Source organism: Sinocyclocheilus rhinocerous, unplaced genomic scaffold, assembly GCF_001515625.1.
Source record: "Sinocyclocheilus rhinocerous isolate Xijiao unplaced genomic scaffold, SAMN03320098_v1.1 scaffold68, whole genome shotgun sequence".
Lineage (NCBI taxonomy): Eukaryota > Metazoa > Chordata > Actinopteri > Cypriniformes > Cyprinidae > Sinocyclocheilus > Sinocyclocheilus rhinocerous.
In genome coordinates, this window is record NW_015666487.1 from 901318 (window position 1) to 929276 (window position 27959).

At 36.1% G+C, this 27959-nt stretch overlaps 5 protein-coding genes and 1 long non-coding RNA gene across 6 annotated transcripts; 4 read left to right on the forward strand and 2 right to left on the reverse strand.

Annotated features, from left to right (window-relative positions):
- The first annotated feature begins 2337 nt into the window (after positions 1 to 2337).
- LOC107732425 (uncharacterized) lies at positions 2338 to 4482 on the forward strand. Its single transcript, XR_001638871.1, has 3 exons — positions 2338 to 2432; positions 3489 to 3544; positions 4411 to 4482. It is a non-coding gene; the product is annotated as an uncharacterized LOC107732425 (long non-coding RNA).
- Positions 4483 to 4617: 135 nt separating this feature from the next.
- On the forward strand, positions 4618 to 7714 carry LOC107732359 (stathmin-4-like). The gene is made up of 4 exons (XM_016543654.1): positions 4618 to 4795; positions 4919 to 5124; positions 5197 to 5388; positions 6515 to 7714. Exons 1-4 carry the CDS (start codon positions 4618 to 4620, stop codon positions 6572 to 6574), a joined length of 636 nt encoding a protein of 211 aa, XP_016399140.1. The 3' UTR covers positions 6575 to 7714.
- A 300-nt stretch (positions 7715 to 8014) lies between these two features.
- Positions 8015 to 9081, reverse strand: il17a/f3 (interleukin 17a/f3). Its single transcript, XM_016543690.1, has 3 exons — positions 9067 to 9081; positions 8493 to 8686; positions 8015 to 8322 (listed from the first exon to the last, which is right to left on the reverse strand). Exons 1-3 carry the CDS (start codon positions 9079 to 9081, stop codon positions 8079 to 8081), a joined length of 453 nt encoding a protein of 150 aa, XP_016399176.1. The 3' UTR covers positions 8015 to 8078.
- A 2798-nt stretch (positions 9082 to 11879) lies between these two features.
- LOC107732373 (DNA replication licensing factor MCM3-like) lies at positions 11880 to 19217 on the reverse strand. The gene is made up of 17 exons (XM_016543669.1): positions 19026 to 19217; positions 18749 to 18861; positions 18439 to 18647; positions 18147 to 18277; positions 17339 to 17577; positions 17098 to 17206; positions 16804 to 16957; positions 15462 to 15593; positions 15146 to 15354; positions 14528 to 14702; positions 14271 to 14397; positions 14017 to 14167; positions 13742 to 13882; positions 13247 to 13356; positions 12906 to 12991; positions 12434 to 12518; positions 11880 to 12252 (listed from the first exon to the last, which is right to left on the reverse strand). Exons 1-17 carry the CDS (start codon positions 19098 to 19100, stop codon positions 12054 to 12056), a joined length of 2445 nt encoding a protein of 814 aa, XP_016399155.1. The 5' UTR covers positions 19101 to 19217; the 3' UTR covers positions 11880 to 12053.
- Positions 19218 to 20274: 1057 nt separating this feature from the next.
- Positions 20275 to 22106, forward strand: paqr8 (progestin and adipoQ receptor family member VIII). The gene is made up of 2 exons (XM_016543682.1): positions 20275 to 20373; positions 20966 to 22106. The coding sequence occupies exon 2, from the start codon at positions 20998 to 21000 to the stop codon at positions 22054 to 22056; it is 1059 nt and encodes a 352-aa protein (XP_016399168.1). The 5' UTR covers positions 20275 to 20373; positions 20966 to 20997; the 3' UTR covers positions 22057 to 22106.
- Positions 22107 to 24397: 2291 nt separating this feature from the next.
- On the forward strand, positions 24398 to 27351 carry LOC107732384 (uncharacterized). The gene is made up of 3 exons (XM_016543684.1): positions 24398 to 24557; positions 24982 to 25057; positions 26352 to 27351. The coding sequence occupies exons 1-3, from the start codon at positions 24427 to 24429 to the stop codon at positions 26778 to 26780; spliced, it is 636 nt and encodes a 211-aa protein (XP_016399170.1). The 5' UTR covers positions 24398 to 24426; the 3' UTR covers positions 26781 to 27351.
- The last annotated feature ends 608 nt before the right edge of the window (positions 27352 to 27959 follow it).

The window sequence follows — 27959 nt, forward strand, 5'->3', positions numbered from 1 at the left end:
AAAAAAGCATTTTGTGCGAAAGGCCTCAATAGAGTTCCAGAATTTATTATAGTTGGAGTATTTAAAATGTTTTTTTGCAAATACTCTTCGCGTTCATAGTCTCCAGCTTTGCATAAAGTCGAAGCCTGGGTAAAGATCAAAAGAAAAGGCACATTTAGTATGCATTAACATCCCCCCGTTTTAATTACAAATCTCTAAGGAAATAAAAATCCATTTCCTGCCCTTTAATCTTATCCTATCAGTCTTTCTCCCTCCCTTTCTCTCTCACTCGATGTCCACTGCTGTCCAGTCCCATTACATCACCGGTGTCATTTCTCTGATTAGGGATCTCAACCTAAACACTGCAGAGAAACAGAAATGTAAAAAAAAAAAAAAACATCCTAACCAGAAGAAATGACCAGGCTGAGTAGAGTTTTGAAGTATGTCAGAGAAATGTGGTTTGGCTGACTATGAAAATTGTAAACAATAAAAAATGTCATTATTTACTGAAAGCCACTGCAATTGGATTAAAAGATGCTATCTAATTGGTCAAGTAGAATCAATATATGTGGGTGAAGTCATCAAAAGGCACGGGATGATGTCAGATTACATATTCACTCACAGCTCTACCTTAGTGAGTCATGCTTTGTGTTGGAGTTAACCATAAGAGGAGTGTGTTGATATGTTTTTAATAGGCTGAAATGTACAGTAGTGGGCAGAATATTGAATATTTCAATACAAAAGAGCAGGTGTTTTTAATCCCAAATAATTTACAGTGAATGTGTGCAGTGCTGAGAGAGCGAGACTGTGCTTCCAGTAACCGTCTAATTTCTGTCACACCTCAGTGGGATTTAATTAGGGTTTTTATTCATTATGCTTCCACTGTTCCCTTCCCCTAAGATCAATACACAGACAGCACCTGGAGACACATGCAGAATCACATGAGTCTCTGGGGTCCAGATTCTAAGCGGTGTGGCATGTTGTGAAGATATTCGGGTCTGGAAGTCTGAGACCACTTGTAAAAAAGCTTTTGTTTTGACTTTGTCTAATTAATACAACATATTTCTTTACAAATGATTAGCAGCATTGCACTGATGCCTAAATTAGATCATCACATCTCTTATTGTGATGATGTCCCTCTCTCTTTCCAGTCAGTGTTTCAGTCATTAGATCAGGAGCACTGGCTGACTAAAGATCGTTCTTTTTCCTGTCAGAGCAATTTGGCTTGTATTAAATTGCAGTACAGTACAGAGACACACCCCTTGATTGAGTCCATCATTCCCTAATAAATGTATTTAGACCTTCTAGCTTCCTGACATCCCTTCATTTTTAGTCTTCATCTCTTGTTGCATTCTTTATGGACAGATATCTGGGTGACATCATATACTGTAGTATGGCTATGCAGTTCTGTAGCAGAAGCGGTGCTTCACAAATGTGACACTTGCAGTTTATGCATTATGAAAATACAGGATATAATATAATAAACATAATATAATATAATATAATATAAATTCTCCAAACCACTAATCCAGAAGCAGGGGATATATTATAATATAATATAATATAATATAATATAATATAATATATCTCCAAACCACTTATCCAGAAGCAGGGGATATAATATAATTTTGATTAGGTAAAATATAATATATTTTGGAGAAAAATTGTTTTGTATTCGCTTTTGTTGTATTATTATTATTTATAATGTAATATGTTTATATATAAAGTACAGACGTGGAAAAATACGAAGTTTAAGGTACAGTAGAGCAATGTCTGATCTCAATAAATTTTGAAATATTTTTTTCACATTTTTTTTATTTGGGAAAAATACAGGATAAAGTAAAGTAGAGCAACGCCTGTTCTAAATCAAAAAAAAAAAATTCAGATTTTTATTATTTGTCATAATATAATAAAATATAAATACATTCTCCAAACCACTTATCCAGAATCAGGGGATATAATATATTTTAAAAAGATAAAATGTAATTTATAGTTTTGTTATACAGTTTTGTTTTTGCTTTTGTTGTATTATTATTACTAATATTTCTTAATATTATTGTACAATTATTTTTGATATTATAGTAAAGTAAATTCTAATCCCTGTCTTTTGTAATTCTTTTTGTCATCTACAGTATGTGTTGGAAAACACCCGTCCTCTATTTTGCATGGACACCTGCAGTAAAGCACAAAGAGTTACCACCCCCCGTCCTTCACAGTGATGGAGAAGCTGGCCCACCGCGCTCTGCCACTCACCTCGTCCAATAGCAGCACTGGAAGATGATGTCATGCGGTAGGAGGGGTGCTGCTGCTGATGCTGCTGAGCTCTTGTATCCGAGGAGCAGCAGGCACAGAGCAAAAGAGAGGGAGGTGAAAAAGAGGATACCAGGGAGAGAGAAAGAGACAGAAAGAGAGAGAGGGGGGAGATAGGGACAACACCTCATCAAGGAGAAAAGGTAAGTGTGGGCATCACAAAATCAAAAGAGAGGAGACTTGCTTTGCTCTGATGTTTTTGTGATTTGACTTGCATTGATTATTAAAATGAAAAAGGTTACCTTTGAGTTAAGACTAAATGTGCCGCACCAGAGGTCTAGAGGGAACTCAGTGTTCTGTCTGCCATCTATAATGTATGCGAAGCAACTTTATATGCATGAAAATGGGAATGTATTGCAAATGTATCTGAATCTGTGTGTATACGCAGCGGTGTTAAAAGATGACATAATTCAAGAGTGCACTAGATTATGTCATTCCAAGGCAAGAGTCAGTAAACAACATTTCGCACACATAAGCACTGACTGCAGTGATTGGGTTGGACTTTATTACTTATTATTGTGTTTTGTATTAATGTAGTCATTTGAGAGTGGATTTTTACATGTGTTTAGCCTGACATTATGGGTATTTGCCATTTGGGGCAATGATTATGTAAAGCTGTCGTATTAGTTTGTTTTGTAACAGAGATGTGAGAATATAGTTACAAATACAGTAACTCAAAAGCAGTAAAAAACAAACAAAAAAAAACACCTATACATGCAGGTGTTTGGATAAAGTAGTGTGTGTTGATGTATGAACAGGGCAGGGCAATGCTTTTCTCTTTGTGGTGTCTCTTCATAAGGTTATATGTCAGTTTTGCTCATGGTTTTAGGATTTATGTAATGTTTAATGTTTATTGTTTTCTAAAATTGTTTTGTATTCTGATAAGTGGCAGCTTTGAGGCAGAGTAACAATACAGAGATTGTGCGTGACACTCCCTGCTGCTCCTCATCTGAATTCATGCTCCTCTCTCACCAAGTGTCCCGCCACATCACAACACAACAAGCTCCTTTCAGACATCTCATGCACAATGGATCTGCATTTGACCTTTTTTTTAAATGTACTGTATTATTTTAATTAATGGTTAATAATTCTTATGTTTCAAAACATTTACTAGGCCAGAGTGTTTTATCCTTGTGCAGGACTAAACACACACGCACACACACACACTTTCCTAATCCTCTCTTTCTCTCTCTAAACAGGACAGAGTAAAGAGTTGTAAACTACACACAATACTGCATAAACATGACCTTGGCAGGTAAGCTACAAAAGTCCTCCCTGATTCCCAAACACCAAAGCCTCCATTATCAAATTCAATATTTGAAGGCCCCCCTGCAGGCCATGATTTTTTCTCTTGTACTTCAGCTGAAATGTTAACACAAGAGTTTTAGAAATAGGAGGAACAAATTTTACTTTTTATATTAAAATTATATCATGATTAATTTAATCAAAATATAATTTCAAAAAGTACGTTTTGTTTGTGAATTTTGTACAAATATAATAATATGTCCAAGAGAGAGCTCAGCAGGTTCTGTTTTTTAGCCTTTCTCCAGAGAAACAAATATCATGCATTATTTTTAAGCATATTTTTTACATTCTATACATAATTTCTTGATTACTTGAACTTGTTTCCAAACAGGTTTCCTAAACACTCCCCCAAACTCCCATTGGTCAAGCAAACATATAGTTCCACCCCAATAATCACATCATTGGTTGATTTTGTGAAAGAGCCACCTTACATTTTGTTACTTGGCTATATTAGCCTACAAAAAGCCATCGAAAAGAGATTCTGTTGTTCTGTTTACATTTAAGCATTTCACAGACACTTTTATCCTAAGCAACTTACATTCTATTCAAGATAATTGTATTCAGTTCCATGGTAATCGAACCCATAATCTTGCTCTGTTGTTCGAAATATTGTACGAGAGCTTTACTTGACCCGATTAGTTTATTTGAGACATTTTATGTTAAAAATCGCCTACAGCTGCTTTAAATTAGTTAATTACTTTTAAGTTGTCTAATTTTTTGCGTGTAAACCAAGCATGATGAAGATCTTTGAAAGAATGCAAGCGTTTGTTCATATTTACAAGGTATTTTGTACTTACCTGACGTTTCTCCACACAGCATATCGAGACAAGGTGAAGGAGCTCCCTCTAGTGTCACTTTTGTGCTCCTGCATCAACTCAAACCCTGCAGTGTTCGAAATATTGTACGAGAGCTTTACTTGACCCGATTAATTTATTTGAGACATTTTATGTTAAAAATCGCCTACAGCTGCTTTAAATTAGTTAATTACTTTTAAGTTGTCTAATTTTTTGCGTGTAAACAAGCATGATGAAGATCTTTGAAAGAATGCAAGCGTTTGTTCATATTTACAAGGTATTTTGTACTTACCTGACGTTTCTCCACACAGCATATCGAGACAAGGTGAAGGAGCTCCCTCTAGTGTCACTTTTGTGCTCCTGCATCAACTCAAACCCTGCAGAAAATCCCACATACAAGGCTGAGGGTAAATAATACAACATTACTTATTGGTATTTATACTTTAAAGACACATCTCTACCACTATAATACAGTGAGCATAAATATAATACAGATTCACACAGTACTCTATGTGTGTTCATTCTTGAAGATGCAGTGGATCTCAACTGGTGTGTGATCAAAGATATGGAGGTCATCGAGCTGAACAAGCGGGCCTCGGGCCAAGCATTTGAGGTGATCCTGAAACCCCCCTCTTTTGACGGCGTGCCTGAGCTTAACACATCTATGCCCCAGCGTAAGGACCCCTCTCTGGAGGAGATCCAGAAGAAACTGGAAGCCGCTGAGGAGAGGCGGAAGGTTGGAATTTACACCCAAACCATCCCTCTCTTTGGTCTGATTTTGATGCTGAAACAGTATTCTTCTCTCCAGTTTCAGGAGGCTGAGATGTTAAAGCATCTTGCAGAGAAGAGGGAGCATGAGAGAGAGGTCATCCAGAAGGCCTTTGAGGAGAACAACAACTTCATTAAGTATGCTAAAGAGAAGTTGGAGCAGAAGATGGAGGCCAACAAAGAGAACCGCGAGGCTTTGCTTGCCGCCATGCTGGAGAGACTACAGGAAAAGGTACGAACTAACTGAAAGGGATGTAAAGTACTTTATTACAGCACTTAGTCAATGTGAATTGCTTTATTTTTTAAACAATAAAAATAAATTATTTAAAGATTATTTCTAATGAAAATTTATTTAATTTGACTATGCATAGCTAAAACATTCAACTTTACTAAGAACGTTGTTACTCTTAAAAAATATAATTAGGCCTACAATCAAATATGGAAACTTTTTTTTTTTCTTTTACCTTCATACATATAATTTTTCATATAAATTCAATACCAATCCAAAGTTTGGGTTTTATAGGATTTAAAAAAAAAAAAAAAAAGTTTAACGTATCTTACGCTTACCTAGGCTGCCTTTTTTTCTTTTCTTTTTTTTTTAGTAAAAATGTTTTTAAAAATAGTAGTAGTTAATAGTAAAAATAATATTTGCTCACCAAGGCTGCTTTTTTATTGTAAAATAATAAAAATAGTAAAAATATAAAAAATAGAACTAGTACATAGTAAAAATAGTAATATTTTGAAATATTATTGCCATTTAAAATAACAGGTTTTAACTTATTCCTGTGAATTTTCCATTACTCCAGTCTTAAGTGTCACATGGTTTACTGCTCAAGAAACATTTTTAATTTCATTAAAAAAATTAAAAAGAAACACAGCATTTATTAGGTTTTAAAAAAAATAACATTATAAATGTCTTTACTGTCTATTTTGTTCAATTTAATGCATCTACTGAATAAAAGTAATAATTTCTCTAAAGATATATGTATAAGTATTTATAATATATAGAACAAAATATAAAATATTATATTTAAAATATATATTTTATATTATATTTAAATTACTATTCTATTTCAATTAAATTATAATATTATATTTAAAAATATTTATAGATTATAAAATAATCATAATAATAAAGTGTCCCGAATTTTTGTGACAATTACACATTCAGTGGGTTCCTGGCCTTTGTGCATCTGAGTCCCTTCCCAGTCTAATTATAGAATGAGTATGAATATTGCATTAGAAAGGGGTGGATTGTTTCTCCAGTTTGTTTATGCCGCTGTATTTAGCTTCCCTCAGGCACACTAATACATGCATGAACACAGGTGGAGTAAGTTTTCTTTTGTGTGTCTATTTAGGACAAACACGCAGAGGAGGTGAGGAAGAACAAAGAGCTGAAAGAGGAGGCCTGTCGGTAGAAGACTGCTTTGACTTTAGTCAAGGAGATCAAACCAGTGAAGAGAAAATATAGCAAACGGTAGCCAATACATCTAAAAAAAGGGAACATATTGGACATTGATAATGACCATTTGCAACACACCACGCTTTTGTGGGGTTTAACAACATCAAAACTACTTAATATTATTAAAAACAGAAAGATATTTTCTAGATGGCAATGCAAGGTGCACAAAGAGTACGTTACTTGGTAGAGCCCAGAACGTTGCTTCAGAGAAAAAGAATGAATATACCAAACCGATCTTTAGAAATGACATGAAGAGGACAGGAAGAAATATTGATGAATAGATGCTTTTTATAACCTCCATAACCAGTACAGATGAATATGTTAACATAAACTACATCTTAAAGTCACTCTTCACTAATAGCAGTACCACAAAAGGATATTTTTCCCAAAACATGTGCCATCTACTGAGGCTTTGGCTCATGCTTCTTTAATTATCGTTTGATATTAATATTCAATAATCAATAGGGTTTCATAGAACCTCAGGCATGCCTATACAATATACATTATTAAGCATCAGTAATCAGGTGGCTAGAGGTTTATCTATTACATTTCCTGTTGTGACGATGTGAAGTAAAAATATGATCAAATGAATATTAGATTAGAACATTCTAGATGCCTATAAATCCGAAAGCTCACAACCCTCTCAGATACATTAAAAGTGGAGCACAGTGACACTTTAAGCACAACTCAGAAGCACATTTAGCTTTTTTTCTATCATTATATTTGTATTATGATGCTCATCAGTAGGAAAACACATAGTGGCATCTCAGAAATGAAGAATGATATCACTCAGGTGTGAGAAAAAGATCCTCTTTGGATTTGGGAAATGGTTTTAGATATGAATGGTGCACTTTGCTTTGGCATGTCACTGAGCTTTATTCTAGTCATTTATTTTACTCGTTCTATACGAAGACAAAGGAGTTTGATGTTGGTGTCTGCATCATCAAAAAAAGAGCCGTTCTATGTGCAATGATGAGAATTGTTGTTAATCGACCAGATTTGCTGAGAAAATGGAATGTAAATGCTCCCTGTGTTTGTAATTTCCAGATGACTAAATTCTCTAGTTCAAGTCAAATAAATGCTTCTCTTAACTAAACCAAAGATTTTCGGGGGTTTTTTGCGTTTTAACTTGTATCATTCATACAATTATTGCACTCAAACAGACTATTATAAAGCAAAACTAAAAAGAAAATGTTACAATATATTTTATTAATCAAGATAATAAATATAAAGCTGATCAAAAGAGTGGCACAGATTTTTTTGCGTTTTAACTTGTATCATTCATACAATTATTGCACTCACAGACTATTATAAAGCAAAACTAAAAAGAAAATGTTACAATATATTTTATTAATCAAGATAATAAATATAAAGCTGATCAAAAGAGTGGCACAGAAGTTTGCTGTACATATAAGCAGATTAATACAACAATATAGATATAATACAGTAAGAGTACAGAACTAATTCTGAGGCACAACGACGGGTAGAACGCATGTACAGCCTAGACTAATTATTTTAGCCTCCAGCTGAAGGGTGTAGTGCGGAGCATTTTTTTTCTTCACTCTCTTCAAGACGTTGATCTGGTAGTAGATGGGTTTAGATTCCAGTCCCAAGTCTTCCTCACTATCTTTGGTTAAACAGCCTGTTTTTTCACATTTCGCCTCAGAGATTTTGGATGGGATTCGTGAATTGTCATAGGATTCTCTGAATTGAAAGATTGATAAAAATTCCGTTATAAAAAAGTAAGATTAGCCAAACTACTCAAAACAACCTCAAATTGTAACAATTCATGTATGATACACAAGATCCTCTGCATATCACACATATGAGATTAAAGTGAACAACTGTAACGATTTATCAGATCAAAGACTCACTCGTATGTCCATGGTGACAAAGATCTGCTTGGAGACGGGGGGACATTCATTGAGAGGTTCAGAGATGGATCCAAGGTTACCCACTTTCCTTTCTTTTGACACTTCGGTTTTCTTTTTCTTTTAGACTTTTTCTCAGAAGAAGCACCATTTAGTAACAGGGCAAGCAGGAAAAGCAGCAGCACAGCTCTGAAAACCTGAGGAGATGGAGATCAAGAGTGGTTGAATGGTTTGTTTTCATATTGTTCATTTACCTAAACAAAATTCAGGTAAATGAAATTAAATGAAATGAATTTTTAGGTCGCTTTAGACATTTTACGACAATGACATTTCTGTTGAGATAGCCTATACTGGGTTGTTGAATTCAATGTCAGTTAAAGTGAAACATCAGAAAAATGAATGGGTGCAAATCCCAAAAGTTCATCAAAAGATTCAGAATCAACAAGAGCAAGCCTTTGCAAACTTTTGTCCTGCAAGTCAAATTTCAAATTCAAGTAGATTATTTCTTGCTTACACTTGCCTAAAATAAAAAACAACAACATCATTAGAGTTTAATTAATTGGTGTGACAAACTCACCAATGAGAGCTGCATCTTCTGAATAAAAATGTAAGTTCCCTGATGGCTCTTCAGAGCTGGTCCAGCAAGTGTCTGAGCCCTGCATCTAATCTTCTATTTATATAGACTGGTGAGAAAGCCTCAAACTTCCTGATCTTGACGTAGATAAGAGACAAATCTAGAGTACTATAGATAGTCATCTTGAGATCATTGAACTCACTGACAATGAAGACCAACCTGCAGTGCATGTCTGTTTACAATATCAATTCATATATATATATTTTTTTTTTCACATGTAATCTGAAAGTTGGGCTAGAAGGCTGTTCATTAGATGTTCTTCTGTTTCACTATATGTTTAATTGGACACTTAATTCTGTGCCCTCCCACGCTCTCACGTTTCACCCACATACACATCAGCGGACTTCTGAATAACAAATTTGTACACCAGCAGTGCACTGAGATGCATTTTATATGGGTCAGCAGCCTTGACAGGATATGTTGATTGGGTTCTGAAAGATGGGTTTTTTGCTGATAATGTGAGACAAAGTGAACCATATACATGTGATCGCATGCATATACATGTGTCCATCATGCTGATTGTGGCCATGCACATAAAAAACCTAAGATGTTTAAATAAGTGTGTCTAGCCTTCCTGTTTAGATCGTAATGTTTCTCAACTGATAATCTTTCTGACCAATGTAGGGAGACCTTCACAAAATAATTGGGAACATTTTTCCATTTTTGTAATCATCTGAATTCAAATTTAAATGATCCATGTCTTATATTTTGTTACACAACATAACCTCCGTATAAAACCCCATGAGGTCTCTTCTTTCTACGTGTTTAGAGCAGTTTCATCAGCAACACAGTCAAATTAACACATTAAATCCTTAGAGTAAGGTTCAATTTGTTAACGTTAGTTAATGAATCAGGTATCATGAACAACATTTTTTATGTATTAATCTGGGTTAATGTTGATTTATAAATGCAGTCTTTGTAATATTTGAACTAATGTTTATTTATACAACTTGGAATGTTAAAATCTTTTCAAAAGTTTGGGTCAGCAAGTTTACAATACATTTATTCAGTAATGATGCATTAAATTTGTTAAATGTAACAGTGAAGATGATTATTATTTATTTATATATATATATGCAAATCAGCTTAGAATGATTTCTGAAGGATCATGTGACACTGAAGACTGGATTGGCTGCTGAAAATTGAGCTTTACTATTACAGGAATAAACTGTAGGTTATTTTAAAATATGAATTAAAATAGATAAATATAAATAATTATTTATCATTCTAATAGTGTTATTTTCTGTTGAATTCAACAGGAAGTAACATTAATGTTATTAATAATGCTGTAAGATTATTGTAACTTCTTGTGAACTGCTATATTTATGTTAACACAGCCCTAAAGCGGTAACTCTAAAGCGTTAGTGCTCATCAAGAACACTCGTGAAAGGGTTACAGTTGGTGAATCAGTGTTAAATTTGCCCCAGATACACCAACTGACACTTGTAGCCCTACACAATGTTCTTATACTCCCCCACTAATTTAAATTTAGGTCACTGAAGTGCTGACTTGGTTCTTGAAACAGTACGTTCCAGCAGCCAACACTAGCACAACCACGAGCATATGATAACCTCTCCTGAGTCATTCTTAGAACATCACAAGCAGATGAGGAAAAACATGGTATGGTATGGTATGGTTAATGTTTAACGGCATAAGAACCCGTTGCAAAAAGTTGCAAAAATGTAAATTCTGCCATTTACTTACCCGCATGTCATTTCAAACCTGTCTCCTGTCTTTTTGTCCCTATACTGTATAATAGGAGTCAGTTTGTTATATATATATATATATATATATATATATATAGAAATATGGCTTTGGAACGACAAAGTAAATGATCACAGGATTGTATTGCCCACTTACTAGGGTTTCTCCAGCTCGCACACAAACATAAAGGTTACAGTCACCAGTTTTAAAGAACCGGGAAGCGGGACAGTAAAAAGATGCATCTTGAAGCAGCTCGAGCAGAAAAGTTTATAAATGAGGAGCTGTACTTTGCATTTAAATCATCATTTGCTCTACATCTATGAGACAATCCAGTCATAATAATACAGACTCTACCCACACTAGACTGAAAGGGCAATGAGGGCAAACAGTAACTGTAATGACTGGGAATGTCTAATGCATGACTAGTTTGAGGTTATGTGGCTTTTTGGTGTTACGCAAAAGAGCAGAGATTTATGTAAAGCTAGATTTTGATCATTAGTCTTTTTGTATATTACCTATAGTGTAGAAAAATACAATTAAGTCAATGAGAAAATCTTTTGGTCACTTTTTATTGACAGAGGCAGAATAGACAGGACAGAAACAATATTGAGGGGGGGAGATTGAAACCTGTATCTCCTGCTTGAGCACCACATCTCAATGTGTGTGGAGTACTAGGCCACAACTCTAACTGAACAACTGTATTCTGAAGTATATTACTGAACATTATTCTGACACCAGTTGTTTTTTTGTTTTGTTTTTTTTACATTTTCAGTTGTTTAACATTTTTTAAACAATAAATCAGTATTTACAAGTTGTAAAACGAATAAAATAAAATAATCTGCAGACACTGGTCCAAGTTGTTCTTAAGAAAAATATAAAACCATAAGAAAAGGCAAATTTCTGAAGAATATTAACCAAGTCTAAGAATGCTAATAAACAAACAAATGTTATAGAGAGAAAAACAAACAACTAAAAATGTCTTGGCAAGAATCAAACGGAATTGTTGCTTTTTTTAATTCATGCATTTGTATGCATGTAACAAGCATGTGAAAAAAAATTACAGTAAGAAAAATCTAATGAAAATGTCTTGAGTGAATGAAAATGTTAAGAAATACATGCATGTGTTTGCATGTACAAAAGTATGGAAATAAACATTGCACACATATTGCAAATCTTCTGAAATAGATCTACACTTTTTCATTTCTCTTATTCTCCAAAAAACACATTTATATAAGGAAGATGATGTCGTCGGCAACCATAACCTGGTTGTCGTCCTGCATTCGGCTGAGGGCAGCACGGACCTCAGTTTCTTTAAAGGGTGATGGACAGCTCTTGTTGATGCCTTCCATCAAAGCGATCATGCCAACTGACTGAGCATGAGAAGAGCGGAACACCTCCAGCAATGCGGTTTTGAACTCCTTCAACCTAAAGCAAAAACACACACGGTGCGTCAGACATGCAGCATCCGAAACAATCAGCCATCCTGCAAGCGATGCAGTTTCGGTTTAGAACTGAATCAGAAACAGTACTTCCAAAGAATGTGACGACCCTTTAAAAATGCTGTGTATATACCAAAAATCTCAGCAGACGAACCCTGAATGCTTACCTGCCATCAGACAACTCTGTGTGACCGTTCTGATCAGGAGCGTCTATTGGCTCCTCATCCTGCCTCGCAGGAGCAGGGGACTGAACTGAGAGAAAAAAATATATATATATTTATCAATTGAATGTGAATTTTATGTGCATTATGATGAAAAGTGATCCTCTAATTCAATTAAAATACAATGTAATTTATTATATTTTTGATTAGTTATTTATATTTATTCAAGTTACTTAAAAAGTTTTTTCGAAAAACAATGATTTTTCAAAATGATTTAGAATTTAAATGCATCAATCAACTGTATCAATATAGTTTCTATTATAATACATATGTGTAAAAAAAAACAAAACAAAAAAAAAAACCTTTCAATCATCATTTTTCAATAATGATGTTGTATTTACTTTAAAAATCATTAAGAACAAATTTAACCCATTCAATATAACTTGTATATAGAATGTTTGTTGTTGGTTTAGCTTACTTTGTGGTACATCAGTCTCAGTATTAAAGTCATATGGGTCATATTGCTCGCTGCCCTGAGATGCTCTGCGCTCAGAATGGCGCCTCCTACAGGACAAAGAGGAGAAAACTCACTCAGAAAATTCCGCTTTTCCATCACAGGAAAAAATTGCATTTAAAGATATTTAAAAACAGAATTTTTATTTAAAATTGTAATAAGATCTCAGAATATGATTGTTTTTACTGTGTTTATAGTCATGTGACTTGTTTCAAGAACATTAAAAAAAAATCAGCAGTCTCCAAACTTTTTAACAGTAGTGTCTTGGAAAATTCATAAACAATGATTCTGGAATAACACTAGACCTTTTTCTCTGTGTTCGAGGTGTGTCTTGTACTTCATCTTCCTCCTCCTCCTCCTCTGATGCTGCATCTTGCTCTCCATTTCTAGAGCGTTTACGTTCCTTCTCCAAAACCTGATGAATGGGGAATAAGGGTCGAATATACTCATTTAATAGATATGAAATTAACTAAAGTGCAACATAAGTACAACAAATTAATAAGTAGAGATCTATAAATGCTATATACAGGTGCATCTCAATAAATTAGAATGTCGTGGAAAAGTTAATTTATTTCAGTAATTCAACTCAAATTGTGAAACTCGTGTATTAAATAAATTCAATGCACACAGACTGAAGTAGTTTAAGTCTTTGGTTCTTTTAATTGTGATGATTTTGGCTCACATTTAACAAAAACCCACCAATTTTTAAAATATAACACAATCTCAAGCATAGATGTAATAACATATTACTGAACTAGTAAACAAGTGTGACAAATGAGCTACAATGTAAACAAACATACCTTCTTGAAATAGGCAAACTGCACAAGCTCCACAGCAACGTCTGTGTCCACCAGTTCCACAACTTTGCTCATTCGAGCTTTGGCGTGAGCTGTAGAAAGACGGATCAAAGTCTCCAGGGTTCTAGCAGTGACTGGTGACGTCTGAGGACAAAACACAGCACAGATTCATCTAATTCGTTATCTGATAGCATAAGAACTTTTACCAACTCTTTACAATACCTGACCAGGAAACCAACTCATAAGCTTGTTGAGTTTGTAAATGCGTCTGTATTTACCCGTGCAATGTCAGAGCCGAGCTGCTCCTGGTTGCGCAGTCGTGAGTACTCCTCTGCAATGTGATTGGCTGCATCTTGAGTCAGAACAGGAGAAAGAGCCTTGGCAACGTGGATGTACTTCCTCATGAAGGCTTTACTCACCACTCGGTCCCTAAAAAGCATTTAGCTGTGTGTAACTTTATAATTATATTGTCATTTGTATTAGAGAAAAAAGCACAGAAGGTAGAGTAAATGAAGTGGGCACTTCTCCTTACTTGAGTTTTTTGCTGCCATGGAGGAGTAGATTGTGTTTTTCGTACACTTGCAGCTCCTCTTCTTCCTCCTGAGTTACATCAGGGTCTTCAGTGGCCAGTGCATCGATTGCACCACCAAGAGCAAGAGCTGAAACACAAACGTTAAAAAACTTTGTTATTCCATCTTTCAGCAACTCTATCTGATGACACTGACTGCACAGAAATGGCACACCTAACACAAAATATCTAGTAAAAAAGTACTCTCTATCAGCTGGTACCTGCTCCATCCTGCTCATGAGGATCTCTGTAGCGGTGCATGCGCAAGACGTGGTCAGAGATCTCACGGTCCTGCTCTGGGTCCATCTGATCCAGCATGATGAAGAGCAAATCAAAACGAGACAGCAGGGAGTCCTGCAGACCGATGTTCTCCATGGGGGTCTTATACTGATCATACTGCAGACAAAGAGAGAGAAACAATGAAAAGACGCAGGCTAATTAAAAAAATAGAATGTGAACTTTAAGGAAAAGACTAGTAATGACTAGTTTCTATTTGCATCAAATCCAGTCAAACCAAAAATTATTCAGATACCAGATATAATTTTTTATATCTTTTTACTAGTGGGTGCAGGACACTATAGTTCATTTATGTAAGTGAGGATAGCAAAATAAAGTAAACTGTGACATATTATACCCAAAAATTCTTCATACAGTGGACTACCAGTAAAATTGATAAAAATTTGAGACCAAAAATTATTCAGACACTTTGACCTGACCATGTTTTGCTTAAGTGTTTTTCTTAAATTGCTAACGATTGCCTGAACTCAACTGGACATTTATTAAGAATAGCATTATGAAATGATGCAAGCCATTTTACGAACACCAAATGAAGCACTTACTCGGCCATATACGGGGTTGGCAGCTGCCAGGACGCTGCAGCGGGCGTTCAGTCGAGCGTGGATGCCAGCCTTGGCGATGGTGACGCGGCCCTGTTCCATGACCTCATGGATAGCAGTGCGATCCATATCTGACATTTTGTCAAATTCATCAATGCAGACCACACCGCGATCCCCTAAAACCATGGCACCAGCCTCGAGACGTCGCTCGCCTGAGAGACAGACACAACTTAATATTAAGAGAATAACCAAAATACGCAAAGCTGTTATTAATGAACCTCTGGTTTCTTGTGTTGACGGAGCGTGTGAAATGCAGTACCTGTCTCTTGGTCAGTGGTGACGGCTGCAGTCAGACCTACACCCGAAGAGCCTCGGCCTGTGGTGGGAATGGCACGAGGAGCAGTGTGCAGAACGTACCGGAGCAGCTGAGACTTGGCCACTGAGGGGTCACCTGAGAAACATAGAGATTTATGCTGAATTTAAACACGTGTTCATTTACTAAGCATTTTATGTAAATTGATTATGTTTGAAACTACCAATTAGAGTATAATACTCTCAATAATACTTTATCAGACTAATATATTTTTGTTATAATCCATACCACAGATTTTCCCTCATAATCAGTATACACATTTACAAACAAACTGATATTTACACTGGTCTTAATCAGTTATCGTTTTAAAACCCAGTAAATTGATAAACAGTGCCATCTGCTGGGTCTGTAAAGAACAGCACCCAAAAACGTCATTAAAGCACTGAAAAGTTATTTTATCTTATGTCATTTTACTGCCCTATTTAAAATGTTCAAATAATAATAATAATAAATCACTCTCTTCAGAAAAACCCACCCTAATCAGTTATCGTTTTAAAACCCAGTAAATGGATAAACAGTGCCATCTGCTGGGTCTGTAAAGAACAGCACCCAAAAACGTAATTAAAGCACTGAAAAGTTATTTTATCTTATGTCATTTTACTGCCCTATTTAAAATGTTCAAATAATAATAATAATAAATCACTCTCTACAGAAAAGCCCCCCCCCAAAAAAATACAATAAAATAAAAATCAAGAGGGCTGCTAAAAAATAAATGTAAATTCTGTTATAATTCTATTTTAAAATATTGTAATTATTATTATTATTAAAAATAATAATTAAAAACTATTTTTACTTTTTTTTCTAGTAATAATAATTTATTATTACTAGTAATGCTAACTAAATAGTAATAATAATTTAACATTATTATATCACTATTACCACTTGTATGAAAAGAGCTTTTATATTTTAGGAAGGGGTACTTGCAAGTGATTATCAAATTTGGGACATCAAACTGTTTAGATCCTCAAAGTCATTACAACCTAAAGCTTACTTATAAAGTTTATATGACATCAAAATTAATAAGTAATTTCGATAGATATCTACATAAAATAGCAACAACAAAAAAAAACTCAAACTGAGTTCTAAAACTGATGTCCAGCACAGAATTTGTAAATATGAACTATTAATTTTATCCTAAATGTTTCTCATTATATTATAACATTGCCTGTGCTAATCTAAGCAAGTAAATACCTAAGCACAGAATTTGTAAATATGAACTATTAATTTTATCCTAAATGTTTCTCACTATATTATAACATTGCCTGTGCTAATCTAAGCAAGTAAATACCTATGAGAAGCACATTGATGTCTCCTCTAATGCGTGAGCCGTTCTCCAAAACCTTCTCCACCCCTCCCAGAAGCATACACAGGATCGCCTTCTTTATATACTCATGACCATGAATGCTGGGGGCCAGGGAGCGAGCCAACTGATCAAACGAATTCTACAGGAGTAGAAAGACAAATAAAGCGTTCATATTAAGAGAACATAACTTTACAAAACACTTGTGTCCAAATTAGTGATGCAATAGGCATGTGCACAAAGGTTACATGTCCAAATCCTGGACACATTCCATCCTCTTACCTTAGAGCGAGTTCTGCAGAAGCTCTTGATCTTGGCCACATCATCTGCAGAGAAGTAGTGAGAGACTTCTTTGCTCATCTGTTTGACGTGGCAGGCGATCATGATGGTCCTGAACAAACACACATGGGGAACAAACCTTATCAAAGCTGTAACAAATAATATTATATATATTTATACATTTTAAATAACAATTCTACAATAAAACTGATTTTACACTTATGATATTCCAAAACAGCTTTACCTGAAGGTGCCCGAGGTGAATCCGCCCTTCTTGCCAGGCAGGCAGCGGTAGGTGCCGATCACCTGCGTACGGTCCCCTGGCTTTACAGCGTCCACCAAGTCATTGTCCAGGATGATGTCCACAGAGCGGGGCAGCTGACCGGCAGGGGCTTTCTCCGGCATCTCCTGCACTGTGATGGTCTGGTGGTCCTTATAGATGGACAGACCGAACTCAGTCTCCAGTGGATTGTTCTCCTCATCCTGAATGGATCAAATATAGAGTGAGAACATTAAAGAAAGCATTTATGAACCATCTAGACCAGGGATTATCAAACAGGGGTCCAAAAGGGTGCTACAGTAAAGTTTAGAGTAAAAAACTGCTGTCTGCACAAAATCACTCATTATTTCTCTCACAGACTCTAAATTAGGGCTGTGCGATTAATCGAAATCGAATCGAAATCGCGATTTGAGACGTTGCGATTTCCTAATAATACGTATCTATAAATACACAGGCGACTATGTATTTTAGAAAGGGGTTCCTTGCAAGGTCATCATCAAATTTGGGGCATCAAAATGCTTGTCCTCAATACCTATGTGCTATTCCACTAATTTAATGGCGCTTTTCCACTGCATGGTACGGCTCGGTACGGTTCACTTTTGGGAGGTTTAAATCAGCACAGCCAGCGAAGGATGGAACGAAGACTCTAAGCGGGTACAAGAATCAAGGGTGTTTGTATGTGGGTTGGTAGGTTAACCGTGCCATACTGAGCCGTGCCGAGTCGTACCACGCAGTGGAAAAGCACCACAAGTGGTGAGGTGGAACATAGTACCTTGGTGGGGTAAATGGCACTTGAAGGAAAGGCATCCAGAGAGGTCATATCAGTGTATTTGCGCTCCATAGTCTTCTTAGTGGCTGGACAGTAGTGCACACTGCGTACTACTTTGGGACGCACCAAAGAGCCTGTGAATAGAAAGAGAAAATTTTATCAACGCACCATCCATGCAACATATGAATTCTTTAAAGGGGTCATATGATGCTATTTTAAAGATCATTATTTTGTGTATTTGGTGTAACAGAATATGTTGAGATGCTTTAATGTTCAAAAATAAGGTGGGACCTACATTTGGTCACGATGCCCTCCAAACACACCATGCTACCCAACAGGCGAGAGGTGAGGGTTCGAGGGGAGACGTGTTTGCTGCCGAAGCTGCCCTCCAGACCGATGAAGAACTCTTCGTGTTGCTTGGCATAAGTGGCATCTATTGAAGCCACCAGATCTTTGAGAGCACGCTGGAACGCCAGGAGCTCTTCAAAAGCATTATTCAGCAGCCTGGGGACCAGAGATTGCTCAATTCATAGAAAACATGCTCACAATTTATGCATGTGTACACTGTACTGTAAAGTGTACGTGTAAAATAAGGCTAAACATACTTGGCTGCACGCTGTTCGTTGCGGCGGCGGAGGTCGTTGAGGTTCACAATGAGCCTGGATTTGTTTTCACTGATCATCTGTCGTACTTTGCTCTGATAAATGCCCTGGTCTTGCTGGGAAAAGGTAAAAACGCAAATAAAGTTGTCAACAAACAAAAACCTTTTTAAATAATTTACATTATGCTTCATACCTTTGTTCAGGGCCTTTGTTCCTATAACTCACACGAACTTCAGTAATTTAACAGTTAATAAACATATAATAAATGCGTTATACTTACATCATCGTCAAGAAAATCCAGATAATCCCTCTGCGCCTCCCTCATTTCCTGATCGTCCACAAATTCAACAGCCATTTTTTTTCTGTATAGCTTTTAAAAGCGTTGAGAAATGGTCAATGCACAACACCTCGTGTCGCACTCTGCACTGGTGTGTGTCTTTTCGCGCCACCAGGCTTCTCTCGCTGTGGAATCCGAGTGCTGATTGGACGACACACCGCTGACTTATCAACATATTCCGTCTCCTGGGATGCGGCGTCCAATCAAATCCACAGAATGAAGATTCGCCAGGCCCGCTTGAGTGTTTCGCGCGAAAAGAGTGGTGGTGCTGCGCATGCGCTCACAACAAATACAGCGTTTGCGGAGGTGCTGTTGTAGCGTGTAATAATGGTAGTTGCCGACAACAAATATGTCGATGCACTTTAAAGTTAATGCCCCCACTCAGACAGTATGTTTCGGTGGAGGCATTAGTTCTGTTTAAGGCTATTTCGCATTTTTAAATACAGGCCTAAAAGATTTATAGTTGCAAGTATAATAATAAATAGTTTTCTTACTTTCAAAGCAGATGTTAGACAGAACGACAGCTTCAATCACCATTCACATACACTGTACAGAAAAGATGCAATGAAATGAACGGTGACTTGTGATTCTACCTAACATTTTCTCTCCTTTAAATCTACAATCTCCTATATATATTTTCTGATAGCTGATGATAACTGATATGAATTGTACAATAATGTTCCAAAATGCTTGTAATTGTGTACATTTCCAGAACACGTGCAATTTCTTCAATTTGAGAAAATCTAATGCAAGTAGAGACTTCAAGATGAACATATTTTCTATTATCAATGTTTAATGCCATCTAGCGGCGAATATACGTACCGTAATGTGTTGTCTATTTTTTATTTTTGAATTGTATTGCTTTTCATTTCAATCAAGCATTCTGTTGGACAATTAATTTTTTAAGAAAACGATTGTTCAGATATCACAATACTATTGGATTTTATAATGGATTTTATAATCATCTAGGCTACTGTACAATGTAGTGTTTTTGAAGTTGTATCCTTTTTTCTTATCCTTGATCATTTTGCTTATTCGAACAGTGAACTGAGTGATGTCTGCGTGTGAACCGAACTGAGTCATTTGAGTTATTTGTAACCCCGCCCAGATTCACGGAGCCGGTAGCACAACAGTTCCCTCTGTGGACACTTTTGACAGGCACAGGCACAGCGCAGTTGCCAAGGGAAAAATGCAAAAAGTCTGAGGTCTTTGGGTCGATATGAAACCCCTTATATCTTTTAAAAAAATAACTGAGAAGAACGAAGATTGACTTTGATCCGGTTCCGCACAGGTGAGGAGCTGCTAATATATTAGGAACGATAACTAGGCTATTTTTAAAATATTAAAAATAGGAAGTAAGGATTTTCTTATTTTTTTCCACGCATACAGATAGTTTCCGGCGTTTTCTGGTGTATGAAATGTCACATACGCTTGCGCTCTCTACCTGATCAGGCATGATTAAAAGTATAATTTTCTTCTCTTTGATTTTATGTGCTTATTATCTATAAATCTAAACAAGTTTTGCAAACTGGTTAAAATCCTTGTCTGCTTTAACTGCTATATATAGTGAAGTAAGGTGTGGTAGCAGTAGATAATACTAAGGGTGTCATACTAGGATAATCAAAGAATGAAGATAATGGCTGTCTCAAAACATAGTGAGCTCCCTATCTAGACAGCATTTTCAGTGTTTTAGAATATAGAATGCTGGTTTGGAGCACAATGTGAGTATACAATGATCAATTCAGCCTGGCCAGTTATTAACTTATCAAGCGTAAGAGGTTTAGTTCAGCAAGAATCGGCTTTGTCTGGCAGAGTTCTGAATCATGGCATGCTGATTTGTCAATATAATTTATCCTCGTGCTGTTTTCTGCTTCTCGTTGCAGCTCATTTTTTGACACTGATCCAGAGTTTCACCATGTCAAGCGGAGTTTTGGCCCGTCTGAGTACGCTGACTTTGAGTATACAGCAGCTGGGTCAATTGCCACACTTGTCGAACTGGTTGCCCCGTCTACCTTTACCTCAAGCCACCGTACTCGCCTCTAATGTGCCGAGCCTCTTTCGTGAGCCCTATATCTTGTCGGGCTATCGTCCGGTGCATCAGGAATGGCGGAGCTACTTTTGTAGCCTCTTTCAATGCCACAATGAGTCGCTCAATGTATGGACACACCTGCTGGCAATCCCTGCCATTCTACTCCAGTTTTCTTTATTTGCAGGGACATGGGGGCTGACACTCAACGTGGCATCTTTGCCTCTGTTTTTGTACATGTTGTCATCACTTACATACCTAAGTTTCAGCGTGGCCGCCCATCTGCTGCAGTCACACTCTGAACTGGCCCATTACTCCCTTTTCTTCGTAGACTACGTTGGTGTAGCTATTTACCAGTATGGCTGCTCACTAGGCCACTATTTTTACTGTTCAGAGCCAGTATGGAGGCACAGCCTAGTGGGTGTTGTGTTTCTGCCTGGTGCCGCGGTCCTGGCCTGGTTGTCCTGCACCAGCTGCTGCTACGCCAAATTCCGTTACCAACGCCCGTACCCGCTCCGCCGGAAGATCTGCCAGATCATTCCCACCAGCCTGGCGTACATGCTCGACATTAGCCCCGTAGCACACCGCCTGGTCACCAGATCTTGGGACGAGCCGGTGTTGGTGATTCATGCCCTGCAAGTGGTGTTTTTCATGTTAGCGGCTCTGTTTTTCTCTTGTCCTGTTCCTGAGCGCTTCTTTCCAGGGAGATGTGACATTGTGGGCCATGGACATCAGATCTTCCATATCTTCCTGGCTATGTGTACTATGTGCCAGCTGGAAGCAATGTTTAGAGACTTTCTGGTGCATCGGCAGTCTGTTGTAGATGTGCATGGAGAACATTTCATTATGCTGGCTGGAGGATCGTTCTTCTTGTTGGTGCTGTGCAGTGTTCTGACTGCAGTTCTTATGAGAGGAGCTGTGCAAAGGCAACTGAAGAAAAAAGACTGAAAACTATTTTGAAAAGATTTTACTAAGCATATTTGCTTAGTTATATACTGTAGAACCAATAGGTATTTATTAATATAAGTTGTAAAATTAAAATAGTTTTATTTTAGTGCATTTATTATGAGAATTGCAATGCGAATTGCGATGCTTTTTTATATTAAAAGTCCTACAAATCAAATCAAACTCATACTAAATGAGTTTTTCCCACAAATGAATTCACTGCTGAGGATAATCTACCACTTAGCTGACATTCCTCTAAGATCCAGTACTGTATGGCTTTGCATAACTGGCCTGTTTACCTGAAACTGTTTGGAGTCTGGGAATGAGTTTTTCGAAGGCAAAAATATTCAAATTAAGGCGTAAAGCTGGATTTGGCCCAAATTAGAATGAGAAAGAGTTGGAGGGGTGAGGGATAAGGGAAACAAAGAGGCTACTTTTATTTTGCACCCAGCGTTGTCAGGCAACGGTGTTGTGGTGGAGGAACGGATCAACTCAAGTTTGCTTCTTGTTTATCTTATAGAACTTTCATGCAGAATATACATACTCTGTTTAAAAAAAAAAAAAACATCTGCAGGCCTGAACAAAAAAATTCATGCTTAAATACTTTGTTTGTCAAGGTGTGCTGTTATGTACTGTGGGGTCCAACAGTCTAGAACCACACTGAAAATCTAGTAGTCAAAATCTGATTTAAACCTAGAGAAAAATAAAGTTTTATCATTTAAAAAATGTAAAGCAACAAAACACTGTAACGTAAAATGTTACACTGATAAAATAAATAGTTTTTTTAAAACTTATTAAATTTGAACACTGCAAAATAGAATCTTTTTTTTTTTTTTTTCTTGAACTGCGCTGTAATTCGTCTGAACAAATGTGACCCTGGACCACAAAACCAGTCTTAAGTCGCTGGGGTATATTTGTAGCAATAGCCAAAAATTGACCCTTATGACTGGTTTTGTGGTCCAGGGTCACAAATTAACTTTTGAAATGTATTTATTTTCCCCCCTTGATATATTAACTATATCGCTCCGCGTTATCGTCTGGGCAGAACTATTGTTCCAGCCACCAAGACATCACTGATTCAATGATGAACTGTCTTTAACTGGAAAATTAGTGTTTACTATTGTCATTTTGCATTATTGACACACTATTTTCCTAATTAATGCTGTTCAGTTGCTTTGACACAATCTGTATTGTTAAAAGCGCTATATAAATAAAGGTGACTTGACTTGACTTGACTTGATATATGATGTACTGTATTTATTTCATAACAAATCATTTCTACCTCAGTTTAACCCTGGTGTTTAAACTAAAATGTGCCTTAGATATTGCTTTGTACTTTAATAAAAGTTTACATTAAAATCCATGTAATAAATCTTTGGTGAGTTTTGATTTTAGTCAAGTTGAATGAGACTTAATATTTGTAAGTAAAAAGGTTACAATTCTATATCATATAGTTATTATTTTAGTGTATCATAACAGTAGTTTTTGTGCAAAGACATGATTGAAATACAGTTTATCATACATCTTTTGTCCATTAGGAGGCAACAGTGTTCCATACATGAACTGAGACAAATTTGTTGTTTTAATTACTGTGGGTATAGATATCATTCAACAGAACTAACCCTATTTATATATAAAATCTAAATCAGAATAGAGAAATTATACTTTATTATTAAAAATAAGCATCTAAGCTAATTGAATGAACAAGTATGCGAGCGAAGTGAATTGTTTTGAGGGATGTATGGATTAGGCACTGGAGTGACAGGAATCCAGAATCAGGAATTGTGACTTTGTCAAATCCCTGTTGGATCAGTGTGTTCCTGCTGCCAGTAAAGACAAGATGATGACGGGTGATCTAGGATCATGTAACTGAGGTCAAAGGTAATTGGATATTCCCTTTTATTCTTTATAGCAAACTGAGGGAAGGCGGCTGTTTATAGATATTAGTTTATGAAAAATCTCACACAGATTATGTATAATATCAGTGCATGAATATTCATTTGAAAGATCTGTATGCTTAAGGTAAATTTTACACTGCTTTTTGGTATTACTCTTTAATATTTCTACTTTTTTGGCATTACTTTTCATCCGCTACTGTTTCTCCTTGCATTTTTTAAATTAGTAATACAGTTAACATTGCAGTAACACCTGTCTGTGTTAACATGAAAGAGAGGTGTGACTTGTACAAGTACTCACCTGTGTAGTCATCATGTTTGTGAGAACCGTAATAACTGCTTACATTATATTCGCTTTCATACTTTTACTCATTGGTCCGTCAACAATCTCATTGAGAATAGCAGCTGTTACAGATTATTGATTTTACTTTCCTTCAGTTCTTACATTTCAGTCATTACAGAAACTGTATGAAGAGTGATGGCTCCTGTTGAGGAGGGTCTTGTCAGCTGGTTATCAGGTTGTTCTTCCTCCCTTCAGATTAGCGTTGTGTCAGCCCTCTTCATCGTCATTTATGTCACAGTCTACAGCCTTTGTACAAGCTGTTTCAGGTAAGTCTCTTATTTTCTCTTTTTCATTTGTTCTTTTTTATATATTTACATGCATATTTAGGAATTTGGTCAGTATCACATTTTGTGCTGATTCAAAACACACCCAGGAGAAGGGAGTGATTGTAACAGAATGCTGTGAGCAAATGGGTGGAATGTGCAATGACAGGTTCAGAAGCACAAGTCACCAAGTGCATGTCACGCAGCATGAATAACATTAATGTTTGTGTTATTGTAAGAAAAGCAGAGACCTGTTTGTCAACTCCGGTGCCTTTGTGTTTATGTAAACCACAAAGATGGACTGATAGCATCATGTTTGCATGCAGAGACCATGCAAAAAATATCAGGAAAATAAACAGGATCCAAAGTGGTTGCTACCGTGTATCTGTAACATTTGAAATAGTGACTTTTCTTTTTTTGTCTCCAGTATATCTGACAGCGTTTCACCCAGGTATTTGCACAGACGAGAGAAAACAAATATTCCATCTGCACCTCAACAAAATGTAAGAGACTGACATAAGGCAAAACTCGTACTCAGAATACAATATATTAATTAGTATTACTCTTGGTTGTTGCTTCAATGGCTTATTGTTCACTATTAAAATATACTGTAAAAAATTGCCAGGTTGCTTCAAAATGTGTTTCACTTGACAACATCTAAATTACTTTCTTTTAAGTCAAAATATTATTTAAAGGAATAATTCACCCCAAAAATTACAATTTGCTGAAAATTTGATAGACGAGTCTGTTTCTTCATCAGAACAGATTTGGCAAATTTAGCATTACATCACTTGTTCACCAATGGATCCTCTGCAGTGAATGGGTGCCGTCAGAATGAGAGTCCAAACAGCTGATAAAAACCTCACAATAATCCACAAGTAACTCATACGACTCCAGTCCATCAATAAAGTGTTTTAACTTTAAACCATTGCTTCTGGCCAAAATAGCAGTCCATATTCCATAATAATGTTTGCATCAGTGACTGTGAACTGTTTTGGACTGTTTGCATATTGAAGAAATATGCATATGATCTGTGCATATTTCTCTCCTGATTCCGACGACTTTTTCTATGGAGAAAGCTATATGATGAATAGAGGACTTGTATTCTAGCCAGAAGCAATGGTTTGAAGTTAAAAATGTCTTATTGATGTATATGATTTGTGTATAACAAACATGCAGTTTGTGGATTATTTACATTATTTGCTGCTTGTGGATTATTTTGATGTTTTTATCAGCTGTTTAAAAACTCTCATTCTGACGGCACCCATTCACTGGTGAACATATTGGTGAGCAAGAAATGTTTTATAGATGTTCTAAAAAAAAATTTTTTATTCTTTAATATGACCAAATAAACCTGACCAGATTAGGTTACAGCAACAAAAAATCATTTTAAGTTGTGCAGAAATAATTATTTATTTGACCATTAGCTTATACTGAATACAAAGCCAATGCTGAATAGTATGACCAATGATGACAATTTGCTTTAAAAGGACAAACTCACTTTTTCCTGCTATGCGACCGTTTGCAGTACACTATTGAACCATATCTATCCTATTATGGTCAATTAAAATCATTTAGTGGTAAATTGCAGTGAATCAGCAAGCGAGGATAAGTAATTTCCAGAGAGTTATTGGATTAAAGGAAATTACACTGTAATGGAAAGCATATAGAGAAAGCTAATAATGATTTTTTTTTAGATTAAAAGGTTAGTCCGGCATAAAAGTCATAGTATGCGATATGAAAAAAAAAAACTAAATGATAAATAAATATTCTTACAAACTAATGTCCTTATTGCAGAAACTACCTGAGTCCCAGAGTGTTGAATATATGCCAGATGCCAAGGATCTAACTGATCATATATACTCACTCGTGGAGGCTCAACTGAATGAGGAAAATCCTTATGAGTGCATTAGTGAGCCTCCATTACAGCCTCCATCTGACAAAGCTGAAGGGGAGAATGAGAGCCCTTCTCCAGCAATGACAAAGCCTGATGATAATCACTCCGTCTCAGCCCCCAACAAACCAGTAAACAAGCAGGCAGTGGAGCAGCCTGATGCTTTACCTCAACATCTGACCAACTCAGAACCGACTGCTGTCTATGCTGCAGTGAACTGGAAAACCAAGAGTCAGAAGAACATAGCACCTCTGTTTGATACGGATACTGTGGTTGATATGAGTGATATTGCTAAGGAGGCTGTCCCTCCTATTCCAGACAAACATTTCTAGTATGACAGAAGGCCAACATTTTAATTTAAAATACATTATGTGTATTTATTCACATTTTGCAAGCCTTAAAACAAACTTGCAACACAAATGTTGTTAAAAATAAATATTTTTTTATTTATTTGCTTTTTATCATGTGAACTAATAAATTTGTCCATTCATTGCCATAACTTCATATAAAACTATAAAGGAAGTCAACCATGTCTGGGTTATTGTAGGTCAGTGTGAGTCACATGACACAATGCCTTGAGCCAGTACCCAGACTGGATTCAGAGACTGAAACCCAACATGCTTGTGCTGTCCAGACCTAAAATCCCCTTTGGAAGATGAAGTCCGTCGGGCACGGCTGCCGACAGAAGAAAGCTTATAATCCCCAGACATCATTACATGATGAATGCTTTCTTCTAAATGTCTGTTTGTAAATACACAATGCTGAATATTTACGAAATAGACCAAATGATGTAGGTGAAAGGTGACACGTCAATGGACTGCTCTGGAAACTGCAGAATGCTGTCTAAACTGGGCAGTTACCTTAGAATGACTTAAAATAATCTGTCTGTCTGTCTATTCACACATAGGCTATATATTAATAAAAATTAAATCATTATTATTGTGGAATACTTTTTATCATGTATATTACATTGGAAATAAAAACAATATTTTGAACTATAACTGTGAAACTGTATTATTTGACTCATAGTACATTATTTTTTTTTATGTTTCTATTTTTGTAAGAGTTGATGCAACATACCAGTATTAGGGGAGAAGCAGTTAAAATAACCCTTTTTTAATAATCTTATTTTCTTATAGGCCTACACCATAACATGATAGTTCCACACTATTAAATTATTTTATATTAATAACTATTAATTAACAAGAATAACACTGTGTATAGCCTATAGATATTTTTAAAATTTACCGTAAATATAACTATCAAAACCTAATTTTTTATTAGTAATATGCATTACTCTGAATTCAATATTCTGATTTTTTTTTGCACCCTCAGATTCCAGATTTTCAAATAGTTGTATCTCAGCCAAATACAAACCATACTACATCAATGGAAAGTTATTTATTCAGCTTTCAGATTATGTATACATCTCAATTTCAAAAAATTTACCCTTGTGACTGGTTTTGTGGACTAGGGTCACACACGCATACACACACACACACACACACACA